Raw genomic sequence first — 14,059 nt, forward strand, 5'->3', positions numbered from 1 at the left:
ATTTTCTACTTCATCGGGACGTCGCGTCGGCGCTGCCATTGCGCAGCGGCGACAACATTAATCAGAGAGCGCGGATGATGAGGGGCGCGCGCGCGTGCGAGTCGGAGCCAGCTGCCGCTAAATTAGCAGCAACAGCAGCCCTTTTCGCGGCCAACCGTAATCGAGTCGACACGTCTTTTATATATATATATATATACATATATATATATAGGTCTTTCTCGTCCTCGTTATTCGCCAGCGTAGAGCGCGCGCGCGCGCCGAAAGCGTTTGCAAATTCTCCAAAAATGCGAATCACGTAGTACGCTTGCCTCCTGTTTAATTCCCACGGCATAGACAGCGGAATAAGTCTTCACCCTCTACCCCACCACCGTCTCAATCAGCTACTGCTGAGATTGTCCTTTTTCTCCTTCTTCCTCCTTTCTTCCTTGTTTTCTTTATTTTTTTCGTTGGTTAGTATGCAGACTGCGCGGTGTCAGGCTTTAATTGCGATCTTGATTCGCTTCAACAAGTGCGAAGATCTGATTAAATGCGCGCCATTTGTCAGCTGCGCTACAGGGACGTTTTACGAGTGGACTGTATATGCATGGCTGTACGCTGTTTTGTTTGGAGGACTGGGAGAGCGAGACAAGGGATCGAATTTTCGCTTTGACGACGGACGTCCGTATTGGGCACTGAAAGCGATACCTATTTCTTCTATATACATAGGGGTATAGTGTTACAGTGGGATGTCAAACAATGATAGGATCATTAATGAAACTTCCATCACAACAAGGAAATCTAAACAATGCTTAATGAAAGTTTGAATTGCGCGAGAGTGTGTTCAAGTGTAGAATGATCAGGTTTAGGAGCTTCGGTTTTGTCGGATAAATCGTCAAGTTTCGTCGTTATAACAGAATCAAGTGTAGTCTTGCAGAGCAGCTTCAACGACTGAAAGACTCTCATGAGGAGATTGATTCACTTGAAAAGACATTTCACGTGAGATTCGTGAAGCCGGGATAAAAGAAAAGGAAAGAAAAGAATATCATCAGTGTAGTCGCGCGGTCGCACGGGCGACGAGGGTATCCATTGTTTAGCGTCGACGAGTTGGCTCAAAAAGACCAAATCAATCACGAGCTAATGGAATCTTCCCCTGAATGGGTTTAATGGGCTGCACGAGAGTCTGCCGACACGCGCTCGAACAAAAAAATTAAATCCATCGCTGAAAAATCTTTCGTGGCTCGCGACGTAGAGAGTCGGCGCACGATTTCCAATAACCGGAAGCTTAGACGACGCTCGCCTGTCGCTCGGCTCTCTCCTTATCCTGGGAATGGCGTGTGACTTTATACGCGCGACGACGGCCCTGGCAAACTTTTTTCGACATGGGACACGTGCACCGCCTCCCCTTCGTTTTTTTTCTTTACGTTGCATTACTTTGTACGCTGTCTCTCCATTTCCGGGCGACACTTTATGAGAATTCGACTATTTTTCGCTGGGGAAACGCGCCTTTTTATGCCTCTGCTCGATGTTTTTTTTATTTCATCCTTTTTTCCTTTCTCGCCCTCTCTCTCTTTTTATCTCTTTCTTTCTTTCTCTCTCTCTCTCTCTCTCTCTCTCTCTCTCTCTCTCTCTCTCTCTCTCTCTCTCTCTCTCTCTCTCTTTCTCCTTCAACACACTCGTGATAGAAACAGATGAACATTTTCATGCTAGTACGTAAAGCGTTTTATATTTAAGGAAAGGGAAGTTGAAAATGAAAATTGTTTGTACTTTGAATGTATTCAAGATGTCTTTGACTTAAAAAAATCCACTGTGGCATGAAATTTTATAAGGAGAATAGTTCCCCTCTAGTTCGTAGTTCTCAGCTTTACTTCAATATTTGTTTATTTTAGCAATCATTGATACAAATCGAATATTTTACTATAAATACAAAAAATGTCCGCATGAAATACATTGTGTCCCATTTCATTCAGACATAGTTTGGAAAGTTGAAATCCAAAGCTTTTAGTAAATGAATTCACGATACAAAACTTTACGGACGTACATACATCCTGCACTTTGGCAAGGGTGCGCAAACAGCTCACGGTGCGCGTACACTTAAGTAGATAAGCGAGCGAACTGGTCAGACGGAACAGAGAGAAGCCGAATGCGAATGGAGAAAGAAAGGCAAAGAGAAAAAAGAAAAAGGAAAAGAAGGCCAACTAGCCGAGTAAATCGTGTGTTGGTGAAAACGAAGATATGGCTAGTGTGTTAATCCACGAGCAAGTTAGAAGTTATTGGCCACAAGGCAAACTTGCGACTATAAGACAACGATAAATAGTTGAAAAAGAAGAAATTCACGAAAGAGAACAAGACCACGGATTATTATCGATTGCTCCAACTCTCCATTGTTTATCGTATATTTCGATCTTTAATTTTATATTCTCAAATGAATTTTTTTCATTCGTTTTATCAATAACTAAGAAATTGCGATCAATAACGTAATAGCATAACTTTAAGCGCTGGATACCGCACGAATGGAAAATCCAACGGGTTATTAAAGAGTGAAAATAAAACGTCGACATTTTTCTTTTGTGTGCACGCGAGAGTCGATCTTGCATTTTACGAGCTGAAAGCATTAAAGGTAAGCTCAGTTTCTGTCTCTCTCTCTTTTTACAACTAGTCATAGTCGTCGTCGTCATCGTCGTCGTCGTAGTCGCAGGCGTGAAAATGATCCGCGCTTGGCTCCTTAATTTCCTGGCGCGTCAGTGCGCAATTCGCGGCGGCTATTGCAGCTGGCCGTTCGCCAGTAACTCATGTGTTCACGCGCGCGCATTATTCCACACGACTGAAAAATGTAATGAATGATAATGCGCGCACGGAGAATGAATAATGCGCCCATTCGATTGTGTGCGAGAGCTGCGAAATATCATTATAATACGTACGCGCGCGCCCCGGCGAAAACGAGAAAAACCAAAAGAGAGGGCTGGCAAACCAGACAGCTACTCTCTTTTTTGCTCCCTCACTCTCATTAATGCATGCGTTTTGCTCACGCTCGAACGTTTTAATAACATTTGTGGTGGCGATACGAGGACTTAATGTAATGCGACACCCCTTCCCCCTTGATTGTAGGGAAAAATTTGAATGATGAGTTTCAATTGATTTTTGTATCTTTCGAGCAATCGCGTTGAATTTATCGAAAGAATATTTTTTTGCAATCAAATTGATTGGAATTTTTCCTATTAATACCGTGTTTTAATGAGTTAAAGTATGCGATAATCTTACAGTTTCAAATTATAATAACAATTATACTAGCAAAATATTCACATTTTGAATGCATCTAGTCCTTTCTATAAGCCTATCAAGAAAATTCATCAATTTTATTGAAATTTAAATAAAAAATAAATGGACCAAGTAGAGATATTTTACTATCTAAAAATAACGTAATAAAATTGAATTCTTGTTGAGGGAAGGGAATGAAAATTTCATAGAACGTCAAAAATGCAAATACTCCCTTCACTTTCCATCTGAAATCAAGCAAAAAGATATATACGTTATCGAAAAGCTCAACGTAGTGTACGAATGAAATATCCCATGACATTTGCATTCCGGGATTATTGACAGGAAAATGACGACAAATGAAATAAATCAGCGACGATCGGAGGGTGAGAAAAAGAAATGTGAGATTTGGTGTTAGAGCTACGCGTGAATTATTGAGCGAACGCAATCATCTGTAACAACAGAAAGGGAAAAAAGCAACTCGCACGTACGTACACCCTTAATTCTCAACAGACTCGCGCGCAAATTGGAAAGCGATTTTCATCGCCACGCGCGAGAGAATACGCGTGGGAATTTGCGCGATTATGAAAGTGCGCCAAACGCTTCGAATTTTCCAATTGTTATTGCGCGCGTTCGAAAGTGTACGTACGTACTCTCCGTTTTATTTCGCGCTCATCTCTCTCCCCCTTGCGTTGCTCGCAATTAAATGCAAATTTGTCGCTTCGGCGGCACAAAGTCGCGCACTCGTTAATGCTAGAGTCTCGCGTGGATACCTGCTTCGAGGTTTTAATAATGTTTCACGCGACATCGATATATGTCAACTTTTTTCATTAGCTACTCGCTCCAACGAGGGAGCCAATGAATTTTCCAATAAAAAATAATGTACTTTCACTATGCAAATCTATTCATATTTATTTGTTCTGAACGTTGAAAAGTTCAAATGCAAAAAATTAACCGTGTGCGTGCGTGCGCGCGCGTGTGTATGCGTGTGTGAGTGTGTGTAATTAATGTCTGCTGCGCAGAGTATAGCAATATATAACATCATGAAAATTATAACTATTGTGCGCGCAATTCATTAAATACTAATATCATCTTTTTCCATTAGCCAGCGTATACAAAATGTTATCTTTGGACGATGTTAACACAGTCAATGTAAATAGAAGAGTAAAAGTATTTGAAATTGTAATACATAATTTTTTATATCATTGGAATCCATTAAGTTGATTATTCATCGAGCGCTTCGAGCTTCCTCATTTGCCAGGCATGGTGCATCGCCCAGATGGACAGTGGCCTCATGTAGCCTATTGCACGGTACACCTTGTCTTCGTACAAAGCTTCCGGGGTCTCGTAACCCATACCTATCTTCTCGTAGACTGTGCGGTAAACACCCTCAGCCGTGTGGAAACCCTCTTTGATCATTCCCTGAAGGCAACAAATAATATTCAGATTCATTAATTTTACTAAGTATGTAACTTTTGTGTTTGTCGCTGCTAATTTTTTGAGTGGCAAAGATTGCAATTACCGGGCCATTCTCGTTCATTCAGTGGTCGAACGAAAGTTCAATAACCGCAATTTAAATGAAAAAATCGTTTTTTTTACGTTATCATCAGAAAAATTTGATGAAAATGGTGCAGTAATAACCCTGCAGCTTCGTGTATACTTGAGGTAAAAAAATTTCAATTCATGTCACATACCGTGCAGCGAAAGTAACAAGCAATAATAAATTTAGTCTTTTTTTTATTTTGCGCACTGTTTAAAAAAAATATCTCAATTAAAAAAATATATTCACAACGTTGTAGCGACATAAATTATGTTGCTCTATTTTAGGAACTCTCATTGTAGATCGCTGCTGAGTCAATAAAATACTCGAAATTATCGGGAAGTTGTTTTTTATGCGCGCTAATTCAAACGTACAAAATTTAAAGGGGGAGGACACTGAATTTGAGAGAACTAATAGCGGCAAAGTTGAGCGAATGCATTATTCAGTACCCTTCGGTGCCATTCATAATAGCCTTTTTCTGTAGCAACTCATACGCGATAAACTTTGAAAATGTACGTCGTGAGACCCCGCGTGGCTTAGTCGCTCTCTCTTTCTCTCTCTCTAGAGGTAACAATCTATACTTGTTCAATGTTCCGCGCGCGAGAAAACACGAGTGCGACATCTGGCTTTCGATCGTAAAAGAAAGAAAGAAGCACAATTTTCGAGGCTAAGAAAAAAGAATGAGTTTTTTCCACCTCATGAATTAGGAGTGCAGCTAAGCCATAAGCGACACCGGTCCACATCTCCTCGCTCTGAACGCATGAAACATCGATCGAGTCTGATTCAGTCGAGAACCCGTTCACTGCACCCTGTTCGCCATTCTTGTACTTCATCACGTTGTTCTCGAATATCGTTGACAGTGCTGACTTCACTCGCTCTTCCGGAAACACCTGCAATTTTTTTTTATTTTCGTTATATTGTTTTTTATAAGTCTCGTGTAACACGGCCTTGACACAAAATGTCTCCCATAAAAACATAGAAAACTTTTATTACTCTACATATACGTTTCATAACTTTCTGCGGTGTATTGTAAGTTGTTTCCCAGTTATATTGCTTTCTGTATTACAATATTTTATTGAATGAATTAATATATTGACAATTTAGGCAAATATTATTTATGTCGATAAAGCCAAAAGCATAAAAGTCATTAACATATTGCAGGTATAAAAATCCGCGTTAATACTGTTGTAATCCAGAGAACAATATGAAAAAAAGTTAATTACTGTTCGATTTCACCATTTCGTTTTGAAAAATCAAATATTTTAAAGTATTTAGCTGCGATAAACGAAATATTTATATTTACATAGTGATATTCATTTCTCGATGTTGATGGGTAAAAATAGTATGTATAAAAAATATTGGTAAATAGAGATAAAAATGTTGAAAAAATCATACCTCGTAAGTAAATCCGCAAGCTCTTAAAAGCCAATGACCACATAGCTGGTCGCTCATGATGCTTTTTCTACTCTCGTCCTTGCTGCAGTCGAAATTATAATATTTGCCTTGGGATAAAGCGGCAGAGAGATGAAAAAAAAGAGAAAAAGATAATAAAAAATCCGTGTAATAAAAGCTTTACGCTCGGCGATGCGGAAAAGATTAAGGTAGGGTGGCACGAGCGGTGAAAAACGAAATTGCTGTTTTATGATAATTTTTTTCAAGGGGTGGGGGCGGTCGCACACAGAGGAAGTAGGAGGCAAATATTAATTATTTCAAAATTAAATTTTCCTGTTTTGTCAGATAATTTCACAAGCAAAGTATATATTCCAAGCGAATAAATGTGTTCACTATTGAAGGTATAGTAAATTTGAAATAATTAAAAATATGTTTATTTAACATTTAAAAATATAAAACGTATGTATATATGCTTTATATCAAATCAATACATTTAACACGTCACAAATAAAAATCTAAATTTTCAACGTTTATGGGAGAAAAAGAGAGGAAAATTAGTTTTTGGCGTGCGTGCTTATAATCGTATTTTCGTGTCAAAAGTGTATTTTTATTCGCAATCGTTCTCTCTCTCTCTCTCTCTCTCTCTCTCTCTCTCTCTCTCTCTCTCTCTCTCTCTCTCGCTCTCTCTCTCTCTCTCTCTCTCTCTCGCTCTCTCTCTCTCTCTCTCTCTCTCTCTCTCTCTCTCTCTCTCTCTCTCTCTCTCTCTCTCTCTCTCTCTCTCTCTGTCAACTAAAATATTACGGTAATAAAGCTAGGATTTATTTATTAATTAAGTCACACTCTCTGTCTACACTGTCAGTGTATAATTGCTATGTAAATTAAGCCGGATTAATTTTTATTCCTAAATAATATGCCCGCCATTTCATTCCATTCTAAGCGTTACGCTTTTGATATAATATAAATATAATAATTTTTTAGTCGAATCAACTATTGAAATATTTTATTTCATTATAATTCAATTTTCTGCTTTGTATGGTATACAAGCTGATAAATACGTGCTTTTTTTATTTACAATTAAATATTCAAAAAAGTTCTTTTATATAATAAAAGAATTCCTCTTATTCGTAAAGTTCTCTCTCAACAGACTCTGTTGATCCAAGAAGAAATATTCTTATTATAAGAAAACAATTCGGATACAAAGAGATTTCTTCTTATCAGAGGAGGATTTAATCAAAAATATTAATCTCTTGTTGTAAGAATATCATTTTTTTCAGTATAATAATCGAAAATAATATGAGAACCATACCATTCCAAAGTTTTTCCTGAAAAGCTATCTTGCCACGATCCAATATCTCCTTGTACTTTTTTGCATCCTCGTGTTCGCCAAGGAGCTCAGCCATTTTTACAGAACACTGGAGAGCAGCGATCCACAGACCACCGCAATACGCGCTATAAACGAGAATCGAGGGAATTGTAAATCATCCATTGCAAACGTATCTTTTTTCCCTCAGTAAACATTTCAATATTTCATTGCATCGGTTCAAATACGAATATTGAATATCCTATATACACTTCAATTAACAGGAGAAATAAAATTGTTTATTTTTACATTTCCAATGGTGAATTTTCTGCTTCTTTGCAATGCTCATTGTTATATCGCTGAGAGCAGGTCACCCATTTGTCAAATGAAAAAAGAAACCACTGCATATTTAAAAGCCGAGCAACAATATTATGTGTGCTCGAGGCGTCGCGTTATATATACATATATCAATATGGAATATAGCCGTGTGCACGCAGTTTAATTAGAATGCCTTTTGGTTATTTGTAATTTTCAGCCGTTATCGAAACGCAGAACGAAAACAAGGTTTTCCATTTTCGGATAATTGAAACGCGCTAAGTGAAGCCTTGTACTATAGACTAATTAATTAAACGAAATTTGGAAGGTCGATATATGAAAAAAAGAGTCAAATAAAAGTTGAAAAGATATTACCTTGAGCCACTCATCACCCAACAATCGTAAGTTTGATCGGGAAAGCCACCGTTCTCAATGAGACCATCGTTATCCACATCAAAAGTTAAGCTGTGCTCCAGCACCTGACGAAATCACATCAACATTCAATTAACCCATACGAGTGAGCTGTCAAGTGGGTTTCACATAAAATTTTCTCCTCACCTCCTTGATCGTCGGCCAAAAATGCTTCAAGTGCTTCAAATCTTTGTTGAAAAAGTAGATTCTGTAGCAACTTAGAATAAACTTTGGATTGAGGTCACGCCACTGGGATACGTCATGTATGGGATAAGCGTTGATCATGCTGAATGGTTCCTCGCCTATAGTGATGTAAGAATAAATCAAATGTCGAAGAGTTTTAAAAACTTATATGTCGAGAACGTTCTTTTTAATTTAGTTAATCAGTTGTGAAATACGAGAATTTTGTTCCGAAATCTCTATTCTATGTCGAGACAGAGAAAGGTTAACAACAGTAGCAGCGAGCAGGTCGTAAAAACCGGGACTGAACAGTAGCGCAATCACAAGCGCATGTAGACTGTGTGTGCGCGCGTGCGTGTGTGTAAAACTTACCGGGATCGCCAATATCATGTGGCACGCTTCCCTTGACTTTCCTGCGACGCTTGGTACCGTCGTAAAGACCGTGAAGTCGTCGCTGGTCCTCCACGTGAACGCTATCACAGAACTCGTATTGTATACTTGCCTCCAACTGCGGCCACAGGCAGCCAAGAGCGAAGGCCGCGTAGAAGTGCACATCGTACGTGTTGTACATGCGGTACTCGTGGCCCTCCAGATACGCGAATCGACCGTACTTTGTCCTACGGCAACATACAATGTGTTATGCTCCAAAGCTTTATATTATACGTGTCTCACGCAATCGCGCGCACCACTTGTCCTCTCTCGCTCGCAAGCTTCTTGTAATGTGTAATCCTTGTTACGCCGACTAGCTCTTACTCTTGTTTATTTGTCGTACACACTGTCGTATTGTTAGATACAATTTGTCGCGCGGCATTTCAACTTTTGAATACCTTTATATTTTATGACAGCCTTACGTTTTATTCAAAAATACGTGACCGGCTATCACATACCTATTCAAATAAATACGCGCATCAAATTGAAAAATCATATACTGTCAAGATTAATTAGTCTTTTCAACCCCTTCCGAACAATGCAGCTTTTTTCGAAAAAAAAGTAAAAAAAGAGGATTAGCCATGCAACCCGAGCACGAACAATAAGCGTGCAACGCAAATAATCGGAAACCAATTAACGCAGCGGCAGTTCTAATTAAAAATCACTAACGAAAGATACGGATCTCAATACCAAAGCGCGAGCGAGAGGATAATGGGAGCTCGTCAGTAATACCGTGGATCGTCATCGGATAAATTGTCAGACTGGTCAGTGAGCAACCAAACGCTGCCGCCGTCGCTGACGAAGTACAGCTCGTTGAAGAGGCCACTCTTAAACCATTCCGGTAAATCTGGGTCTTCCAGTACTGGACGCTGCCATTCAGCTATTGATTCATTCCAGTCGTCGTAACGCGATAATGCGTACCTACTTATCTCTGGTGCTACCGTCGACGTATTTTCCTTAGGACTGAAGTATTTTGTGTAATACCTGTAATTTAGAGAGGGTAAGACATGTAAGAACTTTTTCTGTTTATAGATATGTTTGAAAATTACCTGTGATAAGTCTTTTGCTTGAAGTAAAAATGTATCTTTGGCATATCCCAGACTAGACAAAACTCCAAAACGCCACTACTACCTGCTTTTACGAGAGTATCGGCACATACTGCCGTTGCTATTGGTTTTCCTTGAATGAAAATAAATGAAATAAATATCAACTTCGTAATTCAAGTGGAAAAGGTCAAATATGGTCAGTTGGAATTTGAGCTTGGCAAAATCCCTGAATTATCAACCAAAATCATTTTGAACATTTTTTTACAAAAAAAAGGCACTCTTAATTAACGCCACGGGCGTTCGACAAAAGCGCGACGCTATCCCGTCATTGAGAGCGACCCCATCAGTTAAGATCCACGATTTACGCGCCACAGCTCCCACCCACACATCTCGACACTTTTTTACAAGCTTATGCCACCGCTCGACTTTAAACGTTATCGCCTCTCGCGTTTTTTTTTTCACCCTCCCCTAATAGCTTCGAGACACGAAGTGTGTTCGACTCACTGCTTCTGCTCGAACACTTAGCCTCGTCACCGTTCTCGAACAGTCGACCATCGTTCTGCAGCTTCTGCCACAAATCAGCACCATTACTGCGTGGATCGAAGCTCAGCTGACGAGTCACTCGTACTTCACCACGACGTGGCTTTGAGCCGAGCGCATAGGTACAAGGCATTCCACGAAACTCCTGGTGAATCATCGAACCTCTGACATCGCCATGCTCAAATAGCTCCGTCCATTTTTCACCTATGAAAATAGATATCCAAGCTTGGTGAGTTACCTTTTCCGCAGGAACTAGGTTGATAGTAGATTAATATTTTTTATCAAAGATTTTTTATCATTCTCTGACAGGCCTCTTTTGCCGTGTGAATCAATTTTAAAGATTAATGCCTCTTATCACGATTCTACTCGGCTTTCAATCGATAAAGAAGATAATGGAATGACACCGGACTTGAAAGTCGTGTTGCGATCGCAAAAGATGTTAATCCTCTTGATTAAAAAGCTAAAAATATATATGTCAACTGGAGAGCGCCCTTTTGCGAGTGAGATAAAAAAAATCGGTATGTTAATTACACTTGACGCGCTTGAAGACTGTATCGTAACACGTGCAATCTCGCGCTTCAAAGTGCATTGAGACTTTTTCAAACGCGTATCTCGCGGAGGGCAACGTACCCTGCAATACGAGAGCACTTTGCGAAACAAACTCGAACAATTACGAAGGATTTTTCGAGCGAACAGTTTCGCTGAAAATAACGACGAAGCGGCGCCAATGCTATTAGTTGTCGCGCTAATACACGGCATTCACCATTTACTTGATCACATTATACCTATGTAAGAAAGCTCGATCTGCAACGTTTTCATGAAAATATGAAGCTTTACCCTCGGCGTCGTCCTTGCTGCCGCATCCGCTTTGAAAAGTAAAAGTGATGGAGACATGGAGATCACGTCGCGAGCTGTTGACGACGTCCCAAGTAAACACGGCGCACGGCAGGCAGCTATCCTGATAGTCATGTGGAATCACCGGAGAGATTTGACGACAGGTAAGCCGTAGCTGCAGTTCTTCGATATCGTAGACCGTCCAAGAACGTGGATAGAGACCGGTATAACTGGCTTTGCGACCGTCGAAGCCCCAACGCCATGATCTCAGATGCTTGCTTTTTCTGCATTTGCCAGAATGCGAAATTGCATTGTCAAATTTAATAATTCCAAAAGTACACTGCGAAATTTGTATCGATCCGAAATTTATAATACACAGAATTTCAAACTTTCGAACCAAAAAGCTGCCCGGACCACGTAGCTATTCAAATTTGTTGGAGCGCAAACACGAATGCTCAACAAGGAGAATTTACGGAAAAATTGAATCCTCGCTCAAAGTTTGGAAATCCGAAGCACGCGAGAGTAAAAAAGCTTAATATAATAATGCGACATTGCTGAGTATTATGTGTAGAAGTGAGGGAGGTAAGACTCACGTTCTCGTCGACAAGACTTGGTTGCAGATTACGTTGCCGTTGGCATCCCTTACAGTCAGGATGAACTGATTAGCAGGCATCACGTGATAGCTATAAAGACCCGGGAGTACCGCGTAGCGGCAAAACTCACCCCTGAATCCCCGACCAATTGTACCAGATCCGAGCCCACCTATGGGCACGCCTGTACAGAACATTTAATTTTTCTACGATTGCAATCTATTTTTCTTCCATTTTTTTCCTGTCTACTGACGATTTTTTTTTTTTAATTTGCGATCGTCATTATTTTTCTATCTCAATCATTTTTGTCTTTTCACATTTCAAGCGGCAAAAATTGAGTGTCATGAGCTCACCAACGGTAAATCTATGTGATATAAACTTTATTGCGTGCGCGATGTGAAAGAAAAAAATCAAACTCGCGATATAAAAAAAAAGTGAGTCAAAGAAGTCCAATATTCCCGGCCGAGATAATAAAAGAGAGAGGGGGGTGGGAGAGAGAGAGAGAGAGAGAGAGAGAGAGAGAGAGAGAGAGAGAGAGAGAGAGATTTGCCGTAAACGGGAAATTGCAGGCTCGCAAAGTTAATACTGTACGATAATGGATTCAGGCATACGCTCGCTCTCGTGTGCCAAAGCTATTGCATAAATTTCAAAGTTCGTAACATGCGATACTCGCGCGTTTATGCATTGGATTTTACTTTTCATCAATTAGGTACATAAATATAAATTTCGACGGAAAAATCGACAGTACGCGCGAGTTCTGTTCATTTTCGAATTTTCGCTTTTGATAACCATTTTAATGTGTGTAAGCACATTGAATAAATACTGTAATAGACTGGTTGGACTGATTGAAATGGTATACATATTTACCGTATATTTGCTGGCCATGTCGCATATTCCAGTAGTCCATTACTACAGGCCGACCGTTTCGTGTTACGCCAGTGTAATAAAATAGATACCTGTCGTACAAGTACAATATTCATATCTTACTTATAGTTTTATAATTCTTTTATATTTCAAGTATCTATGACTAACGAACATTATACATTTAGAATAATAAAATTTGTTAACTTTGCTAATTTTGAATATAATTAGTGTATATAAATATTTTTTTTAGTTTTTAAATTTATTTTTAGTTAATAAAGTAGAAGAAAAATGATTGGCATTAATTAATCATTCGATTTTTCATAAAAGTATATTTTTGTGTACCTATATATATCTTACATACAGATATACTATTGTATATTTATATTAAAATATTTTTAAAACTCAAAGAATACGTCAAAATTGATAAAAGTAAATAAACATATAGAAAGTTATGAAGTAACATTATGTAACTTAAAACCTTGATATTGTGCATCGTGAATAAATAACGGTCGTAATCAATAAACGTAACACTCACCTCCAGGCAAGCGGTAACATCTGTATCGTTTGTTTGAAATTCGGCCTCAAATTCTGCGACCATTTCTCGGGAAATTTGTGATCGAGTTTCACCTTGAAACCGTATTTTGGAACGCTTTTCACGTCACTATTCATCTTTTGTCTGGTCAAAATTACAAATTCGCGCAGCTAAGGAGTTTGAATTATTTAATAATTTTAAACAATTTTATGGTTTATACACAAATATTTGCACTGGTCGATACCGGCGTCCATTCGAATTTGGCGCTCCGTCTAGCAGAACATGATTTATTTATCTTATTACTGGCACTATTGGTATTAGGTTTTATTTAAAAAATACGTAAAATACGTTTGCCCATTGACAAGTGGCTTCACCAACAGCGGCGTTTCAATTTTTCGATAGTACTCTAGTACTGTACATTAATTAATATTATCACAGTATGATTTACTTCAATAAAACCAAATCACACTTGCACGCAGAATACACTTTCACTTTTATACTTGGCAGAATAGAAGTCATCGCCATACACCGACAATCGCTACAAAGCACGTATTAATGAGTGCTCGCATCGCTTGTAATTTATAATCAAGCGTCTCTCAATTGTAACGCACCGCGTAAGCAACTAGTCGCCGCTAGAAAGAGAGAGACAAATACACACAGCCTTCGAAATAAACACTCTTCATGACTAAGAAGACGTAACCTATAAATCCCAAAATAGCAAGATACTATACACCACGCATGCTCTATCTCCCTTTGACTTATCATCGGCTCTTCCTTAAGTACGACAAGGAAACAAAAGCATATCAACGAGTTAGTACATATACTATATGTTACTGTATAGTATGTTCTGCATGT

At 39.1% G+C, this 14,059-nt stretch overlaps 1 protein-coding gene across 1 annotated transcript; it reads right to left on the reverse strand.

Moving 5' to 3' along the window:
• Nucleotides 1–1,916: 1,916 nt before the first annotated feature.
• LOC131664272 (non-lysosomal glucosylceramidase) lies at nt 1,917–13,896 on the reverse strand. The gene is made up of 14 exons (XM_058935238.1): nt 13,208–13,896; nt 12,676–12,764; nt 11,812–11,992; nt 11,222–11,502; nt 10,349–10,588; nt 9,848–9,977; nt 9,531–9,782; nt 8,742–8,986; nt 8,337–8,491; nt 8,154–8,257; nt 7,470–7,612; nt 6,167–6,273; nt 5,467–5,661; nt 1,917–4,653 (listed from the first exon to the last, which is right to left on the reverse strand). Exons 1-14 carry the CDS (start codon nt 13,339–13,341, stop codon nt 4,456–4,458), a joined length of 2,454 nt encoding a protein of 817 aa, XP_058791221.1. The 5' UTR covers nt 13,342–13,896; the 3' UTR covers nt 1,917–4,455.
• Nucleotides 13,897–14,059: the final 163 nt, after the last annotated feature.

This window comes from Phymastichus coffea, unplaced genomic scaffold, assembly GCF_024137745.1.
Source record: "Phymastichus coffea isolate CEN01 unplaced genomic scaffold, Cenicafe_Pcof_1.1 PCOF00043, whole genome shotgun sequence".
Classification (NCBI taxonomy): Eukaryota; Metazoa; Arthropoda; class Insecta; order Hymenoptera; family Eulophidae; genus Phymastichus; species Phymastichus coffea.

What these genes read in the sequence shown, in the direction of transcription:
- LOC131664272 (XM_058935238.1), bottom strand. Translation starts at nt 13,341, where the DNA reads ATGAATAGTGACGTGAAAAGCGTTCCAAAATACGGTTTCAAGGTGAAA. An exon ending in ATGTTACCGCTTGCCTGGAG is followed by an intron (nt 12,765 to 13,207) that starts GTGAGTGTTACG and finishes CTTGTACGACAG; the next exon opens with GTATCTATTTTATTACACTG. An exon ending in CAAGTCTTGTCGACGAGAAC is followed by an intron (nt 11,503 to 11,811) that starts GTGAGTCTTACC and finishes TGGCAAATGCAG; the next exon opens with AAAAAGCAAGCATCTGAGAT.